A 15,816-nucleotide genomic window follows, 5' to 3' on the forward strand; every position below is an offset into this window, starting at 1 on the left:
ATAACGGAAGAAACCCCCTTTCACAGTTTGCATACACGGAAAAAACACCCCTAGCGGAACACATTCCCTTCCAGTTTTCAGACAGACGGAATAAACCACCTTCCTAACTGTTATCCAAACTGTTTGATAACCTTTGACACGCAATTCGATTCACAATTTTCCTGTTTGAAGCAATAATAAACGTATTGCATATTACAATTTTATTAATTGATCAAACATGCTCACATAAGTATCACTACATTATACATTCAAGCTGTGAATCTTAGATGAATGTTTTTTAGAAAAAGACTCGTTTATTTATGAGTATCAGTACAAAGTATAATACTACTGCGGGTGCTTGAGACATGAGTTTATATATACATACCAATGAATCGAGCAAATATAATAAAAACAAGGGACAAAAAATGTCACAAAACCAGGTTTTCAATTTGAAAATAGTCTGATAAAGGGAGACAACTCAAACTGAACTGATTGTTTATAATTAACCCCCTTTATTTCAAAATAAATCTATTTTTAGTCGTGGTGACCATGACCTTGGAGATATTGATGTAATTTTTTTGTGCGACACACCATCCAATGATGGTGAACAAATGTGCCAAATGATTTTAAAATCTCACAATGAATGACATAGTTATGGCCTGGACAAGCTCATTTATACACATTTTTTACCTTTGAACTCAAAGTGTGATCTTGACCTTGGAGATATCGACGTAATTCTTAGCACAACACACCGTCTAATGATGGTGAACAAATGATTTTAAAATCTCACAATGAACGACAAAGTAATGGCCGCCCGTCCACCCGTCCGCCTGCCGACATTGGCCAATCTAATAACCAATTTTTTCCTTCCGAAAACCTGGTTAAGAACTGTACATAAATTCACACGTGCCACACTTTTTCGGAAATGAATGAAAGGCGCCGATCATGACACAATTTCTCATCATTATCTACAATAGCCAGTACATTTCAGGACCTGGAATATAATTAAATGAAGGTGCGGAAATCTATTTCCAAACTGCTTTGTGATGATTAAAGAAGTGTACTGGCCGTTTGTTCACAAGTTGTTTTTAATGAGAAGTTGTGTCATGAACGGTTCCTTTTATTATCCTTCGAAAAAGTGCGGCTCGTGTGAATTTGTATTGCACTTGTTTAACACTAAAATTACTTTCTTTTACTTGTATAGTACATCATGGCTTCCTGCGGGCATTTTGTGTTTGCCACTGATTTCATTATGGAAGGGGGTTTGTTCCACTATGGAAGGGGGTTTATTCTGTATATGCAAAACTAGCCAGGGTGTTTCTTCCGCGTATGCAAAATGTGAAAGGGGGTTTCTTCCGCTATGCTGTTTTTGGGTTTCTTTCGTACACCTGATATATTACTTCCGTTATAATCATTCATAGAAAATTTGATTTGTGGTTGACCTTACAAAAAAACACCAAAAAAAGAATCTGATAAATTATATTGTGTTCATAGTAAGTAAAGCTGTACAGGCAAACCACAGTAAGTAAAGCTGTACAGGCAAAGTACACACAGACAAATAGTTTGTCAAAAGTCAATATTGGACAACATCAGATTTTGCTATACATGTATTCCAAAACTCAGACAAAGAGCATGTGGTTGATTTTTTATGGCGATTCACTTGCCATTAAAAATTATAACTATATTACATGTACATATCATAATTAATTTTCTTCATTGGTAACAGACAAAGAGCATGTGGTTGATTTTTTATGGTGATTCACTTGCCATTAAAAATAATAACTATATTACATATACACATGATAATAAATTATCTTCATTGGTACCAAACCTATGTTTATCTATACTTACCACTTCATCCTGAGAGCTAGTATCAAACATCAGCCCAAGATACGTGAGGTGGAATATAGCAAGACAACCAAACAACACATTTGTAAAAATCACATAGGGATGATTCTGCAAGGGAAAAAAAATAATTGTCAAAATGCTCCAACATTAATTTCATACAAGTTGCTAACAAAATCTTACTCTTTAAATATTCTTATTGGTTTTTGAATAAAAAAAATCAGAAGTCACCTGTAAGTCTGCTAAACAAGGTCAAACTTTCTCTCATAAAAATGTATTTGCCCTAACACAACCAACTATCCTTACACAATCTCTTGTAATTGTTATCTCAACAAAATGGAAAACTTTCATGGCATAGTTTTTACAGGTCACACATAATATTTTAATCAAGTTACGTGTACTATAAATTACATTTAAAATTGTACAGAGTGACATTCCAGATTATCTACAAGTACTTACATGTTTATATACATGTGAACATCCATCTGTGCATCTCTTAGCTTTCACACAAGCCTCAAAAATGACTGCTAATTTATTTCTAAATACTGAAAATAAAAAAAAAATCAATATTTAAAATTACAGTGCTTGATCTACAAGAAAGCAACCTATTAACAAAATTTGAGTGCAACTCCTCCATGCTAAAGTAATTCTATGGAAACTGTTTTCTATTTTTGTAACAGTGACCTTGACCTTAAACCTAGCTAGCTCTGCAGGTAAGCTACATGTAGCTCTGCAGGTAAGCTACATGTGACTCGCACAAAATTCCCTTGTAGCTCATCCTTCCCAACTTAAATGATCTAGTGGAAACCTTATTCTATTTCCTAATAACAGTGACCTTGGCCTTGACCGAATTCAAGAGCAAGCGTTTCATGCAATCTTGCTGGTATGCTAACTTGGCAGAGATATTATGCCCATAAACATAATTGCAAAGTTAAATGATGATAACATTTGAACTAATTGAGTTATTAAGAAACTTCCTTGAAGCCGACAAACTGCCTATCCATTTAACTCTTTAAGTGCTGGAACCGAATTTTGAAGGCCTTTGCAAACAGTTTGGATCCAGAACGTGGCGTCTCATCAGGATCCAAACTGTTTGCTATTCTGATAGTATTCTTTGAAAAAAAATCGAAAAAAATGGTTATTTTTGAAATTCAGCAGAAGACATTTTATCAGACGACAAATTTCCCAGCATGCAAAGTGTTAACAGTCATATAACAACTAGAGAGCATACGACTGTTCACTGTTATACCATTACTGTTAAGATAAAGTTTGAATTTGCTTACTTAAATATCCTTAATTCATTAAATACATAATCAACAAAATCATTTAAACAAAGACTGACTTACCATATTCAACATAGGTATAGACACCTAAAGATAACAGAACAGCAGCAAGCTGGAAATTCAATCCCTGAAATAAATATAAAAAAATGTCAGTAAAAGAAACTTTTATGCACATTGTTATAAGTCTTAATGATTATTGCATTTTTGATTTGATAATTAATATGAACAATTTTAAATGAGGCACATTTACCTGCAAAGGCTTTAACACACTTTTAAATTTAAAATGTCTCGTGATTTAGCTTAGTACTACAAAAGATGTTTATATTTACTTTGCATTAACTAAAAGTACTAACATATGAAAGACAAAACTTTTTAAAACCAGTTCCATTCATCAGTATTTTATGTAATTGTAAGTTGGGGACTAAAATCTGTCTTGCTTACTGCAGTCAAGCAGATTTAACAACAAAAGCTGTCAGAGGACAGCGCGCTCTACTATTTGAGTGCTTGACAGTATAACGTAAGCCATCATGGGGATATTGTTCATATTCAATAATTTCTTAGAAATGATCTTTCAAAAATAAACAAGGGGGGGGGGGGGGGGTTGAGAGGGGGTATAATGTGGGGTGTGGTCTTTTATTTTTGGGGGGTGAGAGGGGGTATAATGTGGGGTGTGGTCATTTATTAGACGATCTTTCAAAAAAAAAAAGGAATAAATAAAAATGGGGGGGGGGGTAGGGGGGCGAGAGGGAGGTATAATATTTGGCGTGGTAATTTATTAGATGATGTTTAAAACAAAAAAAATGGGGGGTGAGAGGGGGTATAATGTGGGGTGTGGTAATTTATTAGATGATGTTTAAAAAAAAAATGGGGAGGGGGGTTTGGGGGGGAGGTTGGGGGGGGGGGGGAAGGGATTCTGGGTAGAGGCGTGAGGTATTGCTTGGGTGGAATGGAATCCATTGTGGTATTCAGGTAAGTGTTGTTTTGTCAAAGTAATAATAAAATGTGTTCATAAATAAAGAAGTTATGGCAATTTAAGCAAAATGTTCAAATATCTAAGAGTACAAGGGGCCATAATTATGTCAAATTGCTTGATACAGTGGTCTGCTCTTGTTTATATGTTGGGGTCATGCTGGTAAACAAGTATGCAACATATAAAAGCAATATGTCAAAGGATATAGGAAATATTTGGGGTAGTACGCAAACTTTAACATAGATTTATCAATAATATGCATATTCTAAGTATAAAAAGGGCAATAATTATGACAAAATGCTTGATAGAGTTGTCTGCTCTTGTTTATAGGTTGGGGTGATGTTGGTCAACAAGTATGCAAAAAATGAGAGCAAAATGTCAAGGGACAATGAAAATAAATGGGGTAGTATGAAAACTTTAACATTTGCTGCATATTCTAAGTGGAAAAGGGGCCATAATTATGACAAAATGCTTGATATAGTTGTCTGCTCTTGTTTATAGGTTGGGGTCATGTTTGTAAACAAGTATGCAAAATATGAAAGCAATATGTCAAGGGACAATGAAAATAATTGGGGTAGTACGAAAACTTTAACATTTGCATGCTAATGGAAACGCCGACGCCGGGTTGAATAGGATAGCTCCACTATATATATTTCATATATAATAGTCAAGCTAAAAACTGTTAAGGCCAATATGTTGCTGTTAAACAATTTAAAACAAGAGGGCCATGATGGTCCTAAAGCGCGCACCTGAGATAAAGGTACAACATTTGTTGAAAATGGCCCGGGTGACCAAGTTTTTGACCCCGCATGAACCAGAATCGTACATGGTTTTGATATTGTTAAAATAAACTTGTCAAAATAAACAATCTAAACAAGATTGAGTCATAAACTTGTCATCTAGTGCAGTAACAAAAGTTTTTCTTAAATTTGACCATATCACCATTTTTTAACACACTCGACCTATATTCAAACTCTGTCTAGATGCAGTCAAGATATACATTCTGACCAAGTTTTATTACAGTTAAGTTATAAATGTGGCCTCTGGAGTAAAAACAAAAGTAATGTAAGATTTGACCAGATGACTTTATCTTTGGACTCATGTGACCCATATTCAAACTCAGCTAAGCCCTTTCAGTGCGGGAACCGAATTTTAAAGGCCTTTGCAAACAGTTTGGATCCAGAAAAGACGCCACAAAACGTGGCGTCTCATCAGGATCCAAACTGTTTGCTATTCTGACAGTATTCTTTGAAAAAAATTTGAAGAAAATGCTAATTTTAGAAATTCAGCAGACAACATTTAAGCAGACGACAAATTTCCCAGCATGCAAAGGGTTAGAAATTGTCAAGATAAACATTCTGAACAAAGTTTTGTTGAGATCAAGTCATAAATGTGGCCTTTAGAGCTGTAAAAAGTTTTTTATAAGATTTGACCAGGCGACCTACTTTTGGTCGCACATGACAAGATGTTAACTCAGCCTAGAAATATCAAGACTAACATTCTGATATCCTTTATTACTGTAAAATCTGACAACAAACCTTTCGTGCAGCAGAAACTGTCATTTTGGAAAATAAAGCAAAAATCTTCAATTTGGAGATATCTCAAATGCATTATTGTACCGATTAACAGAGAAGGTAGAAACATATTTTATTCAACTGATTGGAAAGAAGATCTAAATCATATGTTTGTTTCATTCTCTGTAATCTTGGTACTTCATTTTATATTTGTTCCCAATTTTGTTTGTGACAAAATGGCAATTTTGTAGCCTCGCAAGATCATGGGAATTCTTACAAAGTTTCAAGATGGGTTGAACAATTTGGCCTCTAGAGTGGTAATGTTCTAACAAATGACACCGCACAACGCACATTGAATGATGCCAGAGGCCAGACATTAGGTGATCACAATAGCTAAACTTGAGTAATTTGTGCTCAGGTTAGCTAAATATGAAATACTTACATGCAATAAAGCACTGGCTATATAGGTTAAAAATACCGCAGCAAAATTTCCTAAGGGCCTAGCTGATTTAAAAACATCTGAAAGTAAAGAGAAATAAACTGTGTCAAACACTTCAAAAACGTTGAATTGAATGTTGGTATTTTATTTCTTGAACAAATAAAAAAAAAAGATTAACGATAAGTGAGCCTTTATGCAACAGTTTTTCATTTAAAAACAATCCACAATTGTTTTCTTTTATAATGCATCAGTTAGCCTCAATGACTTCACTATGTTTTAGAAAGGTGATTCACACTAAATTTATCCTTTTAAATTAACTCTTTTCAAAGGTGTGTTTTCTCTAGGAATGTATGCATGTTTCTTTAAGGATTCAAAGGCCTTTTCATATAAATATCAAATGCCATACCCTGTTATCCATCTAATATAACCATTATGAATATTTTTATCTTACACATGTGTAATATACTTTTTAAGCATTTTCATTTGCTTAGTTTTCGTTCAATTGACCAATCGCACTTTGTTATTTTGCTGAAATGACGTTGCAATGGCAAATTACGTCAAGAAATGTAAACAATATTCTGGATTTATCATTATGTTTGTGTAAATATTTATTTATTTGCTCATTTTAAAGTATGTGATAAAAAAGATGCTCGTTGTCATATCATACCATATTTTGTTAAACTCGTCCAGGAAATTCGTTAGTAAGCGAGCCTTTGGCGAGCTTACTAACAAAATTCCTGAACTCGTTTAATAAAATATGGTATGATATGACAACTCAAGCCAGATCATATATATGTAAATTATTAAATGGTCATAGCCAGATGTTTTGCTGTCAATTTGCATTTCTTTTGCATGAAATCATTAACAAACACATAATCCAATAATAATTCTGTAAACGTACAATTTTTAAGCCAATTATGCATCGGTATATTCCAGTTGGTGACCACTTCAACTAAGGACCTTGGTAGTTCAATCTGTAATGGTTTACTCACGCGCAAGTCCCTGTAAGTAAGAGACAGATACACAGTACATGTCAAATTGAAATGTGATTTATGAACAGAGCACTTCCATTTCAAAACACATTTTGCATTGGGTTCTCACAATACAAAACAATTAGTTGATGTGAACATTCATACTATGTTGTTGTTAATTGTATATAGGTTGATGAGCACATTGGGTACAGCGTTGTGTCTAATTGTATGAAAATTTGATTTGTACTTTGTTGGGTACTGTGTTGACTGTTGGGTACTGTGTTGTTGTGTTTAACTGTATAAACACTTATTTGTTAATAGACCAGTTTCACAACACTACCGCTGTTGCTATTTTTAGATATCATGTGACGGGTCGAATTTCAGAATGAGGCTTAACGTGTATAGATCTTTTGCGGAGCATATCGATGATTATAAACCAGTTGAATTTTATTATTTTCATTTGGGATTTTCATGAGCACTGACACTGGTTACAATTACGGCAAACATATGCATATATGGATGTGTTGTTAAGTCAATAAATTGATGAGGGGTTATGAAATAAACATTCTCACACCCAAGTCATATTTCAAAGCCATAGTATATAGTACCACTAGTGTATACCTGTATATACATTTTATTTAATCTTGTTTCAAATTCAAGATACCCATTATCCTCAAGCAAATGTGATCTGAAGAATAAACATTGATAATTGCACAAAACAAAGATATACAAGTCGTATAATACAAAAGGTTATTATATAACTTAAATTCTCAAAGGTATGTTTGTTAGTCTGTACTATTTTTCACGAACGATCGAACGTGTAAAATGTGTGTTAAATCAATCATAAGAAAAAGCAATAGAAAATGCAAAGCACATGATGAATGTTGTGTCGTTTTTCGTTTAACTTTTATTAATGTTCTTTTAAAATGAAATACAATATTGAAGAATTCTTTTATACAGGTGAACTGAACTGTCTATGCATGCAACTTGATTTCTCTTTAAACGTGATTATGAGTGATAAATATATGCTACATCATGTCATAAATCTCTCTAGTGTGTGTGTGTGTCTTGATCTTTCCGAAACATTCTTGAACCCCGTTGTGGTAAATGAAAATTCGTGTTTTAATTGTGTTCTTCCATTAACTAACGAACACTCTTTATAAGTCTATGTAAGGACGGAGTTTTATTTTAGCTGTACCTGCTAAATAGGTTTCGTGTTTAGCATAAAAGCTAATAAATATTTCAAATGTATATATAAGTATTAAGCACTTAATTATGTATCCGAATATTCTTTCACAGGGAAAATTGTTACGCTAACTTTGACAAGGCGGACATTAGTTCATACGTTGTTTTAACTACCAGGACATTCATTTCCACGCTATTTAAACATCCCGGACAATCGTTTTAACATTATTTTGACATACCAGACATATATACGCCCAGAATTCTGCATTTTGGCAAATTACAGATCTCAGTGTAAGTCGATATATTTGTTTATTTTTTAACGTTATCATTCTCATGATCACGATAAAATCTTACAACAATATAAAATACACACAATATAAAATATACTCAAAATATGAGAACATTATTTTTAACTATTTCAATAACGACATATTTAAATACCGGATAAAAGTGCCACATTATTTTGATAAAATGTGATAATAATGACCGGGATAGCAATAATTCAGGAACTAATCTCCGGGCTGTCCAAATAACGAAGAAACGAATGTCCAGGCTGTCAAAATTATATAGGAAACATTATGTGCATTGTTCATTGTCAAAATAACGAAGGCACGAATGTTCAGGTTGTCAAAAACATAGGGACGAATGTCCGCCTGTGTGAAAAATAGGCTAGGACGAATGTCCAGCATTCACTGTATTATTATGATTAAAACTGGCTAATATCTATACAGTATTTAGTTTGAGTATTTGGCGTTACATTAGTCTTAGAAATGACTACGTAATACTTCTTCAACGATAAGACATTGAGGTACCATACATGGTGTTCAATGATCAGGCATCTACCACGGGTGGTTTATGACGCCATGCTGTTATTTAGTATTTGTCGGCCACAGTATCTGATCATAACGAGATAATTGGTTTATCCGGAACTCAGGGGCTATTAAACCACAAATGTATCAATAAACAAGATAGATCTTTTTTCAAACTGCGCGATAAAAAAGCTCTACCAAAGCGTGTCAAATGAGTGAAAAAATGGAGAAAAACAAGTACTTTTTTACATTAATCAAGACAATTTATTTAATGTATTGACACTTATAATGTGAATTACATATTTATAACTTATTCTGACAATGTCATATTGTGTTTTCTTAGTTTTTACATCGCCGAATGTTCAAAAGAGTGAAAGGCTGAAATCAGATGGGGCGTTGCGCGGGAGTATTGGAAATTTTTACATGTTCAGCCTCTTTCTGGAGTTCTGCGAGTCACGTGACTTTGCGCTCTTATCAAGTTTGGCCTATTGTTAAAAGGGTCTATTGGGTAATTTATTTTTGGTTGGTTGGTCAATTGTATAAATACTTTATTTTTGAATTGTGTTCTGTTTTATTGGGTTTAACTGTATAACTAGTTGATAAGTATATTCGGTACAGTGTTTAAATAGATAATTGCATTAACAGATGATTTGTACATTTGGGAACTGTGTTGATGAGTTAATTGCATAAATAGGTGACAAGTGTACTGTGTAATGATGATGTGAATACTAGTTACGCAGAGGTGTCAAAGTTCAGGATTATTCCTGAATTCAGGATTTAGGCCCTCAAAAACTGCTTGTGATAGTGATATAAATTAGAGGATTTGTGTTCTGGTATTTAAAGATTTTTGTCACAAAATGTCATGTTAAACGCAAATTTAAAACGCACTAAGTGACTCCGTGACCTAGTTTTTGACCCGGCATGGCCCATGTTCGAACTTGACCTACACATCATCTAGATACAACTTCTGACCAAGTATGGTGAAGATCGGATGTAAACTACTTGAATAAGAGAGCGGACATCATGCTGAATGTGTAAAACTTACTAAGTGACCCTGTGACCTAGTTTTTGATCTGGCATTGCCCATGTTAAAACTTGGCCTTAAGATCATCTAGATAAAACTTCTGACCAAGTTTGGTGACGATCGGATGAAAACTACTTGAATTAGAGAGCGGACACAATGCTGAATGTGTTAAACGCACTAACTGACCCCGTGACCTAGTTTTTTATCTGGATTGGCCCATTTTCAAACTTGGCCTTAAGATCATCTAGATAAAACTTCTGACCAAGTTTGGTGAAGATCGGATGAAAACTCCTTGAATAAGAGAGCGGACAGCATGCTGAATGTTAAAAAACGAACTAAGTGACCCTGTGACCTTGTTTTTGACCAGGCATGACCCATATTTGAACTTGACCTAGACATCATCTAGATACAACATCTGACCAAGTTTGGTGAAGATCGGATGAAAACAACTTGAATTAGAGAGCAGACACTTAATACTGACCGACAGACCGACAAGCTCACTCCTATATATCCCCCTAAACTTCGTTTGTGGGGGTATAATTATTTTAATTTGACATATTGTTAACACAGTTAGCATAATTAAATGAATTATTAACCCTCTTTTGGCACTGGCCCCCCATATGCTAGGCTTATTTTCAGGATTTTAGATTTGGGCCATTTGACACCCCTGATTATAAGTAGTATAAATAGCTGATTAGTACATCGGGTACTGTATTGTTGTGGCTAATTGTATAAATGAAAGGAGTAAAAAATCAATTATCATACCTTCGCTATTGTGAAATGTGTGTATGAATTTCAAGCAAAATTGCTTCTTAATTACTTACTAAATAAATTCCAGTTGTTTCAGCCACAAAAATGATGTTCTTTTTTGTTTGTATACATCCTTTATAACCCCCCTATTTTTACAATAATAATTGAAAGAGGAAGTGACATGGACACTATTTTAACAATTGAGTTATACAATATTAGCCTTCATTAATAGTAAAAAATATACTTTTCATAAATATCTGCAATATTATCCAAATAACTGACTTTTAGAAGATTTTAGAAGCTGTTTAGTGTTTTTTGTATTTAGCACACAAAAATTAAGTGCATAATGTTTCTTGTTTAAAAAAGAAGGATACGTTTGTGACTTTCAATAAATGAAAAATTATCCTTAACCACTTGCTGCACATGATGGTAAAATAATCCCTCATCCATATTCCTTGTCAGTTTACCTATATTTTTAAGCACAAGAGGTACCGATATTTCACTCACTATTTCACTCACCATTTCACCTCCTCGTTAGTGTGAGATGCTCCCAGTCCACACAGAATCACAGAGGTTTCTGATAGGAAGCTGATGAAGTAATGACTAAATCTGAACGACTGGGCATCCCTATACGCAACTATGTACCTGAATAACACGCACTCAATTAATTGTCATTTTTCTACACACAGAACTGACTTTTTTTACTGTAAGCAAGCAGTTTTTAACCAATAATCTAATTTAGAAATTAATTAATTTTCATTAAAAAACAACACAAATATTTTCATATCATACAATGCAAAACATTCGAAAAACTTTATACAAATTAACTTTAAAACAAGCGATATGTTTGTGAAACACTATGTCCCCATATATATGACCTTTGACCTTGAAGGATGTCCTTGACCTTGACCTTTCACCACTCAAAATGCGCAGCTTTATGAGATACACATGCATGCCAAATATCAAGTTGCTAGCTTCAATATTGCAAAAGTGTACATTAAAATAGCAATTTTAATTATTTATTTGACCTTGAATGATGACCTTGACCTTTCACTGCTCAAAATGTGCAGCTTCATAAGATACACATGCATGCCAAATATGAAGTTGCTATATTCAATATTGCAAAAGTTATGGCAAATGTTAAAGTTGGGGCAAACAAACAAACCAACGGACAGGGCAAAAACAAAATGTCCCCCACTAAAGTGGTGGGGAACATAAAAATTGTTTGACTCCATATTTTACATATGTAAAAACTGTCACATAAACAAACATTGGAATTCAAAAAGGAACCACTCAGGCTTATGGTTATCCACAAAATTAAGTTTGTTTTTACATTTACGCTAACAACACACGTACACATACAAACATCTACACATACATACTTGAAGTTGTTATCGAGGATGAGCCAGTGTACAAAACAGGTGGAGCACATGACACACAGCAGGGAACACGAGACACTGAAAAATATCTTCAACACCCACATTGCTTTCTGAAATAAAATGAAAAACAAACATGTTTAATGTGTTAGTTTATAACAGAGATTGTTAATACATCTTCATGTTATTATGCCCCCCTTCGAAGAAGAGGGGGTATATTGTTTTGCACATGTCGGTCCGTCCACCAGATGGATGTCCATCCGTCCACCAAATGGTTTCCGGATGATAACTCAAGAATGCTTAGGCCTAGGATCATGAAACTTCATAGGTACATTGATCATGACTTGCAGATGACCCCATTCATTTTCAGGTCACTAGGTCAAAGGTCAAGGTCACAGTGACTTGAAACAGTAAAATGGTTTCCAGATGATAACTCAAGAACGCTTAGGCCTAGGATCATAAAACTTCAAAGGTACATTGATCATGACTGGCAGATGACCCCTATTGATTTTCCGGTCACTAGGTCAAAGGTCAAGGTCACAGTGACTCGAAATAGTAAAATGGTTTCCGGATGATAACTCAAGAAGGCTTTGGCCTAGGATCATGAAACTTCATATGTACATTGATCATGACTGGCAGATGACCCCTATTGATTTTCAGGTTACTAGGTCACAGGTCAAGGTATAGTGACTCAAAGAAGTAAAATGGTTTCCGGATGATAACTCAAGAATGCTTTGGCCTAGGATCATGAAACTTCATAGGTATATTGATCATGACTGGCAGATGACCCCTATTGATTTTCAGGTCACTAGGTCAAAGGTCAAGGTCACAGTAACTCGAAATAGTAAAATGGTTTCCGGATGATAACTCAAGAACGCTTAGGCCTAGGATCATGAAACTTCATAGGTATATTGATCATGACTTGCAGATGACCCCATTCATTTTCAGGTCACTAGGTCAAAGGTCAAGGTCACAGTGACTTGAAACAGTAAAATGGTTTCCAGATGATAACTCAAGAACGCTTAGGCCTAGGATCATGAATCTTCAAAGGTACATTGATCATGACTGGCCGATGACCCCTATTGATTTTCAGGTCACTAGGTCAAAGGTCAAGGTTACAGTGACTCGAAATAGTAGAATGGTTTTGGGATGATATCTCAAGAATGCTTTGGCCTAGGATCATGAAACTTCATAGGTATATTGATCATGACTGGCAGATGACCCCTATTGATTTTCAGGTCACTAGGTCAAAGGTCAAGGTCACAGTGACTCGAAATAGTAAAATGGTTTCCGGATGATAACTCAAGAATGCTTATGCCTAGGATCATGAAACTTCATAGGTACATTGATCATGACTCGCAGATGACCCCTATTAATTTTCAGGTCACTAGGTCAAAGGTCACAGTGACTCGAAACAGTAAAATGGTTTCCTGATGATAACTCAAGAATAATTAGGCCTAGGATCATGAAACTTCATAGGTACATTGATCATGACTGGCAGATGAACCCCATTGATTTTCAGGTCACTAGGTCAAAGGTCAAGGTCACAGATACAAAAATTGTATTCACACAATGGCTGCCACTACAACTGACAGCCCATATTGGGGCATGCATGTTTAAAAACAGCCCTTGTTATAAATTCAGACTCAGAATAAGGCACTAACTGCCTTGTATAGGGATAAAACATATTTTTCTGTTGAAAAACATGTGCAAATATAAACAAAATGGGTTAAAGTATTAAGCATAAAGGCTCAAATGTACTGTAATGTAGTCAGCTAACATAAACAACTTAGAACTGGTGTATTGTTGCTATTATAGCATGAAACAATTCTTAAATGTGATAAACACAAAATTAACCAAAATTTACAACAAGAGCACCGCATAACGGGTGCCACGCTCGGCTACGGGTGAAGTTATGTAAGTCACAGTGACCTTGACCTTTGACCTAGTGACCCAAAAATGGGTGTGGCATGTAGAACTCATCAAGGTGCATCTACATATGAATTTTCAAAGTTGTACGTGGAAGCAATTTGCTTTACAAGCCAATGTTCAAAACCTTAACAAAATGTTAAGGTTTAAGCACGACGCGGACGGCGGACGACGAGCTGGCTATGACAATACCTCGGGTTTTCTCCGAAAATGCTGAGCTAAAAGAATTTATAATAGCATGCTGTTCCCCAAACAGCAAGTAAACTTGTTGATTTTACCAAAGTGGATTGTATTCAGCTATTGAACTACATTAAAGACAGGCATTATTTAAAAACAACATTTTTGTCAACAACTACCAACATAATTTGTGAAACCACAAGTATAATGGACTGCAATTTGACTTAAAATGAATCATATTATGCTAAATCAGACATTAAAAGTTTTATTGTAACATATGCACTTGTATTCTGTCAGCAGATACTTTCAAGCAATTAATTAACAAAATGCATATGTATCTATTATATTTGCATAAGTAGTTTAAAACTTTCACTATGAATCTAACCACCTCCCTTTGAGATCATTGTAGATCAGCAACATGTAAATGATTATGAGCAAATATATCAGTGATGTAAAAAATGGTATTATTGCTTAAACAAGCAATGCCTTACATTTTATAAGCTAAAAGTTGGTCCTATTTGTGTAAGTCTAATTCCAAAAAGTAGGTGAATTTCAAGGTCAGTTGATATGGTTGGGTTTGGTGTTTATAGATAACATCCACACAAGTATCAAATTTTGTGTAGCAAAATGTATTGATGTGAGAAAAAACACAAGGTTAAGGTCAGGTGATGTGGATGTGTTGTGTTCAAGTAATCATCAATGCAAGTATCAAGACATTAAGGAAGCATTTTTATGTTAGACAAAACGTGACATTTTGGGTTCACGCACACAGACAATTGGGAGAACAAACACTCAAACAAACAGGGAAACAACTGGCATCTGTAGATGTTGATGCTTTGTGCTCATGAGAACAACTTTAAAAGAATTATACTAAACTTTGTGAATACTGGGCCAGTTCTACTATGTCTACTCACGATTGGTCTGCGGTGTTGTGACAAGATGTGCTTGTACTCCTGAAAGCTGATCCATGGACCAAAGATGACAGTCCCCACACAGAAGTTGTAACCAAAGAACGCGAACACATCAGGGAACTCTATTATGGAGCCGTTAGTGAGATCAAATGCTATGCCAATCACTTTCATGGACAGGATGATTTGTGCCCCTGAAATGTGAACACGGAGTTTCTGAGGACCTCTTATTGCTCACAGGCATTTCGTGTCTGTTTTTTTGTCATATCAGAATGTTTTTTAAAAGGTTTGAATTTTGCATTTAATAACTTAACTGTGAACAGTGTTCAAAAAGACATAAGTATTGACAAACAAATAATTGTCTCTATTAATCAATTGAGTAAGTCACGTGTCTTCTCAACCCCTATTGGTAAAAATGAAGTAGGTAAATATAAAAACTCACCTCTTATGCTATGCCAAACAGTGCTCTGGATAAAATATTCACTGCAAAATCAAACAATAAATGTAAACATAGTCAAACTTATGCAACAATGATATAAACAAGAGCTGTCAGAGGACAGTGCGCTCGACTATTTGAGTGCTTGACAGTATAACGTAAGCCATCATGGGGAAATTGTTCATATTCAATAATTTATTAGACCATCTTTCACAAATAAA

The 15,816-nt window shown here is 34.7% G+C and overlaps 1 protein-coding gene across 2 annotated transcripts in view; it reads right to left on the minus strand.

Moving 5' to 3' along the window:
* LOC127832279 (protein-serine O-palmitoleoyltransferase porcupine-like) overlaps positions 1–15,816 on the minus strand; it is a 36,263-nt gene that overhangs the window by 5,960 nt on the left and 14,487 nt on the right. For both annotated transcript variants that reach the window (XM_052357679.1, XM_052357680.1), the window contains exons 5-13: positions 15,602–15,642; positions 15,166–15,353; positions 12,152–12,258; positions 11,289–11,414; positions 6,932–7,032; positions 6,034–6,110; positions 3,171–3,234; positions 2,284–2,369; positions 1,831–1,935 (exon numbers count right to left, since the gene is read on the minus strand). In XM_052357679.1, the coding sequence (XP_052213639.1) occupies positions 1,831–1,935; positions 2,284–2,369; positions 3,171–3,234; positions 6,034–6,110; positions 6,932–7,032; positions 11,289–11,414; positions 12,152–12,258; positions 15,166–15,353; positions 15,602–15,642 (895 nt within the window). The remainder of the gene's footprint in view (positions 1–1,830; positions 1,936–2,283; positions 2,370–3,170; positions 3,235–6,033; positions 6,111–6,931; positions 7,033–11,288; positions 11,415–12,151; positions 12,259–15,165; positions 15,354–15,601; positions 15,643–15,816) is intronic.

This window comes from Dreissena polymorpha, chromosome 5 (genome assembly GCF_020536995.1).
Source record: "Dreissena polymorpha isolate Duluth1 chromosome 5, UMN_Dpol_1.0, whole genome shotgun sequence".
Taxonomy (NCBI): Eukaryota; Metazoa; Mollusca; class Bivalvia; order Myida; family Dreissenidae; genus Dreissena; species Dreissena polymorpha.